Here is a 6,185-nt window from a genome sequence, read left to right as displayed (position 1 = left end):
TCATAAGTCATATTACTGAAATGAAAGAATTTATTTGAATCAAATTGATTTATTTAACTGTGTCCATCATAAATGGAAGATATGCCGTGTACGACTAGAAACCCTTTAAAACTCCAGAAGGCAAAGACTGTCCCTTATAATAAAGTTATGTGACACTGCTTACAAAGAAAACAATAAATATGATCATGTGACCATATTCTACTTACATGTGTGTTCTATAGCAATCTGTAGGGTTTTGCGGTCTCTTTTATCTTACAGTCGCAGATGGGAAGTTATGGCTAGCTTATGTAGTGTGATCTACAAAACATGAAACAGTCACGTCATGATGAATTATGAAAAAGCATCGTTCTGTTGGTGTCTAACTGGTTAATGATCAACTGGATGAAGGTTCAGTTTATTTTACAGCTCTGGGGCTTATCAGCACAACATGTTAATGGCATTGGGATGTATTTACACATATAGATCTATAGACACACACACACACTAGCTATAAGTGACTATATAGTGTAAATTCTCAATATAATGTAAATTCTCTATAATCTCTGTAATGTAAATATACAGTATATACTATATGTACAGTATATATTATTGTGTGTGTGTTTAAGAGAGATGTCCCTCAAGCACGATAAAACTGACCCACCTGAAAGTCATAACTCTGAACATTAGACCAAGCTCACATAAACTTCATCTCACTCTTTATCTATTTAAAAACATGACCCATCTTAAACCATCACAATCGCTCATCACCCTTGTACAGCCCTGGTAAAGTCAAAAGTAAGAAGCACACTGTTTTTCCCAAACAATCTGGATTAAACATGAAAACAAAATGACATCCTTTCTACCAAAGTACAGACTTTTCAAATACATACAATATGCAAATTCAAATACGACAACATTGAAATTAAATGTATAACATGTAATCAATAATATAGACAAAGATCTTTACTGATTTTATTTAATTTTAACAGATAAAACTGCCTGCTGTGTTTCCTAAAATATTCAAAAATATATAGTGCGACAACTACAGAGTACGATACAAAATGATATAATGTTAACAAATTAAGATAAAAATCTGTCATAATTTTTCCAACAGTATGTGGTTAGAAACCTATATATGACTCTTTATTCTGTGGAACACAAAGAAAATATTTCGAGAAATGTCTGTGGAATGGAAGTCAATTGGGTTCAATGTTGTTCGGTTATCAACATTCTTCAAAATATCTTCTTTTGTATTGTGCTAAGAAAAAGAAAGTCATACAGGTTTGAAATGACCTTGAGGCAAATAATTTATCAGAGTTCTCATTTTTAGGAGAACTATCCCTTTAATCTACTACAATTAGCTTTAACAATAAATACTTTCTGATGTACTGATAACCACCATAAAGACACAAGTGGAAGTGACAGTGTGTCACAATGATAGTAAAAATAGGCATTTTGTACTAAAAAGCAAATAATGCTGTATAAAGTTACATGTCTTGTCTTTATAAAATGTGTTATAATTTAATCTTTCACTATAGACGCCACATTATCATAAAAAGGTTCAATGGCCATATACTGTTCTAATGTTGCCAATTTGAAATCTCCCTACGACACCAACTGACCCTTCACCGTCAACAAGGAAAATCACACCCTTACACACCTTAAAAAATGTGCCCGTTACCTTATCTCTGCTTTTGACAAAGATGCACTGCCCTTTACGTATATATTGATTCAGAGATCACAGTGTATGCATTTAGGTTATACACTTTAGTACGTTTCATTTTTTTAATGCATTCTAAGCCAGCACACCACATCACAGTTGTACAGTACGTGCCTCAAGCTAAAGTCAATGAGTAACTCACTTTGAAAGTAAAAAAAAAACTCATTCAAAAGCACTTTTCAAGAACAATACACCTTCTCACAAGGTCAATAAACAGATGTGATATGAGAAAGGTGCAGTAAAAAAAATACACATACCCAAATCAGACGTCTGCCATTCAAGATCCTCAGAGAACCAGTAGCGTTTCACTGTGAAGCACTGCCACATCCAGTAAACATGCGCACAACACGCACTCAGAGCTTTACTACATTACCCATAATGCAACAGCTCCTCTATAAGGTATGTGAACAGGTAAAGGTTGAAAGTGCAGCCTGGGGTCCCTTAACAAGAGTGGACACTGTGCAGGACTGGGCGGAGTCACAGGCTGCAGTTTCGGCCTATGGAAAGGGTTAGGTGACTGAGATGATAAGCTTGGAGGAAATGGAGGGATTTTACAGTGTAGTATGTGTAGGGAGAGAGAGAGCAAACAGAGGTTGATCTTTGGACTTTGGGCTGGCAGAGGGAAGCTGTTGGATGAGATAATGACGTGCACACCAAACATTCAAAACCATGAGAGACTGCTGTTTCATGAAACATTACAGTATTAACAGGCCAAACTCAGTATGACACGTACAGAATTTTATTCTTACAGTCAGTTGAGAGAGCAAAGGAAATGATGGGATTCACACCCACATTGGCACCGCAGCTTAACGTGTTGTGATGTGCAAACCCAAACACACCCATACTTTTGTGACATTTAAAAGTACAAGTACAGCCACAAATAAAAAGTCTGCAGTGCAAAAAAATCTTAGTATTTTTGCCTTGTTTTTAAATAAAAATATTGAACAAAATTCTAGAAGTTTGAGAAGTAAAATGATCTAAGATATGAAATCTTTTTGTTTTGGGGTGAGTTCTGGGCGCTGGGGTGGTCAACCAGTTATTAATTCTAAGGGTTCACTTACCTTTTCCACTGCCATTTTGAATGTTGAATGAGTGTGTTCAATAAAGACATGAACGTTATTATTTTTAGACACATTATGTTTGTCAATACCCTTGACTTAGATGAAGATCAGATCACATTTTATGACAAATTTATTCAGAAAACAATGAAATTCCAAAAGGTTCAGATACTTTTTCTTGCCACTGTAACCATAACAATAAACATCAAACATAACACAAAAGAAAAACACATAGATAAAAAATAAGTCCATAAATAAATGTAAAAAGAAAAAAATCTTTAAAATGTTGTATATTATTACTAGAAAACAAGACAAAAATCCTAAATAAGACATTCATTTTTGCAGTGTGCAAGTTACTCACCTGCATGTCTGTTTAAAGCTGATCTGTAAATGACAAAAGGAGATGTTAAACATAAAAATACACTAGCTAACTGCCACATAAAAAATAGGGACGAATGCTTTAACAAAGATATAATGCACCATAACAAGCAGTTCATCCAACCGGTGCGCTACAGTTCAAGTCTTCATTTGGACTGAAATGAAAGCACTCATTCACTGGAAGTCTTGGCCTCTGCTGCAGCAGAGCTTGACAGCCCCTGACCATTGTATATAAAAATCTAGGAAAGACCTGAAGGGGAGTAAATGATGACAGAATTTTCATTTTGGGATGAAGTATGCCTTTAATACAGGTCCAAGAGATGCTGTGTGATCTTGAGGATAATCCCAGGACAACACGAGTCTAAAATATTGTCAAGAATGCAGCAGCAATGAGAAAGGTGAAATGATATAACAACATACCAGCAGATTGTATCTAAAGTCAGCTAAATTTAAACAAGTGAACTAAAAAAGATATTAAATGAAGAATTTGGAAAAGAATGCATTTTAAAGGTCCAGTGTTGGAGGATCTAATGTTACAATATAATAAAGTAAACATAACTTTTTGTTCGGAGGTGTATAAAGGTGCATATTACATTTACTTACATAAAATTCGCCATATTCTTTCTTCAGTAGCCCTTAACGGACAAACTGCTCTACAGAGGACATTTCGTAAATATGTTATCTTCTACGGCAAAGAAGCAAAAATGTGATGACGTCTTGGTTCCATGAGAGCCACTGTAGTGCTTCGAAAGAGAGAGTGGAGTGAGCCATTGGTTGCAATTTAAAATCTCACCACCAGATGTCGCTAAAATCTTCACATTGCTGCTTTTGAAAAGAAATTAAAGCTCGAAACATACCTTTAAGATACTTTATGTATAAATTCATTTGTTGGAGTGCACACACATACATTTTAATAACACATCTTTCTTCATCAGTGACTGTATACAATACCGATAAAACTTTTAAAATGTGAAATAAATCTATTCAGTCCTGTACATTGTTGAATTGGTTGAATAGTTAAAAAAAACTTACAAATGATAAATGTGAGAACTTCCACAAGTTGGCACAAGGAATGTTGTATATTATAGAGAGTGATAGTTTCCCAAACACTGCTGGTCTAAAACAACAGTACAGTAACAGTACTCAACAGTATTAAAAGTGATAAAGTGACACGGACTACGAAATTAACAACAGGTTCAATAACGATTGGCAATATAAACCGACATCTTACAGTAAACATTGGCAGTGTTTTTTGTGAAAATGCAACATTGAAATTTGGACACACAATATGAGGCTTTTTTGCACAGGCAACAACTGAGGGCTACCGTCTTTTTTCCCCTCCGATTTTCACAGGTTTGTGGAAAACAAAACACAGTGCAAAATTCCTTAACTGAAAAACAGAAGAAACTTCAGTCAAAGAGGAACAGTTAACCCCCTCTCACAGTAAAATGAACAAAATACAAAAACTTCACCAAAGAAAAGAAAGTCACAATTTTGTCTTTACCTAAAATAAGGAGAAAAAACACTTAAATCACTTAAACTGAAGAGGTTAAAATAGCTTGAATAGAAAACATCAGAAATAATCAAATAAGGCCTCTTCAAAGTGATATACATTGTCACATTTTGATTTTAAAAGATCATTAATCTTATTCGAGTTAAATTGATTAAATATCTTTATTAACGTCTTAATTTATATAATCTTTCTCTAAAATCTATTGACGCTATTTAACAGCCCTTCCAGTGAATATACAACAATATAAAAAAACACACATAAAAAAATCTATCAAGCATTCACAGATCTACACATACATAGCTAAATCATGAAAAGTCTAGCTTCAATACTGTCCAATAGCGATGCAGGTGAACCTGTGATGTCATTTCCGCAGAAAAAAAGTAAGTGAGACAGGTGCACGTTTGAGCTTGAAGTTGCTAACGCCACCTGCTGGTCAAACTGGTTTTACAGGAAGTACCGCTCTACATTTAAAATGAATGGTAGAAACTGTACAAATCTGAGCGGTCACAAGCCTAAAAAAGGCACTGGTGGAAATGTCGCATGCGACCCGGTTTGGAAACGGTGTTTTAAATGCATATGCTTCTTGATGTGACTAGATAAATGTGAATTAATAATGACAGTTTTTGCACTATAATATGATGTCTTTCATTCATGCAAAGAAACACTTCATGACACAGAGCGATATAATAAAACCCTAAAACTATTTTAGGGGCCACAACAATCACAAACATCTTCGCTTTAACGTGACACGTTCACAGCATCAATTAAATAAGGCAATAATAGAGCGAACAATGAAACAAAAGTGCACAAACATGAGAGGAATCTTTACTCTGCGAAAGACGCTAGCTGACTCGTACACTTACAGCACCACCAACTGGTCGGAGATCCATTCTCAAATGCGAAATTTGTGAATAATCACAGTTGAGTTGGTTGAAGCCAAAATGTTCAACGACCCCTTGTGTTATGTACCTGACACGACTTTGCAGCTAAACAAATCACAGCCTTGTTTTCGTTCCCAATAAATTAAATAAAGTGTCAGCATATGGTTTTAAACGTTTTACGTTATTCTGAAATAAAGACCACCCTCCTTCATGGAAAAAACACATCACTTGGCCTCATCTGGTGCCGCTGGAAACCATTGGGAGTGTCATTGGCTGTCAAAATCCAGTACGGACGCAGAAATGTACCATTTCATTTTTGACACAGTAAGTCTCAGTCTTGTCGTCAGGGGTCATTCTCACCTCCCCTCTTCAGCCGAGCGGGTCTCTGATTTAAGTTTCACAAACTCTTTGGCCACCTCATCACCAGATCGCTGGGAGAGGATGCGCATGATGGTGAGGCCCGTGTCGTAGATGTGTATTCCTGCACCCAGAGGACACCAGCAGGCGCAGCTGGCCCTCGGGGCGACGTCTCGCAGCTGAACGACGGCAATGCCGACTACGCGATCAGCGCGGCCGAAACAGTAGTCCTTCACACACACCTGAAGCTCATAAGAATCAGGGCCATCCTCGTTCCCAAGAATACTGTACAGAGAGAG

The 6,185-nt window shown here is 36.2% G+C and overlaps 1 protein-coding gene across 2 annotated transcripts in view; it reads right to left on the bottom strand.

The window, feature by feature from the left end:
• Window positions 1–3,997: 3,997 nt before the first annotated feature.
• Window positions 3,998–6,185, bottom strand: part of unc13bb (unc-13 homolog Bb (C. elegans)) — a 75,480-nt gene continuing 73,292 nt past the window's right edge. For both annotated transcript variants that reach the window (XM_057321364.1, XM_057321365.1), the window contains one exon: window positions 3,998–6,171. In XM_057321364.1, coding sequence (XP_057177347.1) covers window positions 5,886–6,171 — 286 coding nt within the window. In that variant the 3' untranslated portion in view covers window positions 3,998–5,885. The remainder of the gene's footprint in view (window positions 6,172–6,185) is intronic.

This window comes from Triplophysa rosa, linkage group LG22 (assembly GCF_024868665.1).
Source record: "Triplophysa rosa linkage group LG22, Trosa_1v2, whole genome shotgun sequence".
In the NCBI taxonomy this organism is placed as follows: domain Eukaryota; kingdom Metazoa; phylum Chordata; class Actinopteri; order Cypriniformes; family Nemacheilidae; genus Triplophysa; species Triplophysa rosa.
Note: the sequence above shows the minus strand (reverse complement) of the source record. Positions and strands in the feature narration are given on the sequence as shown.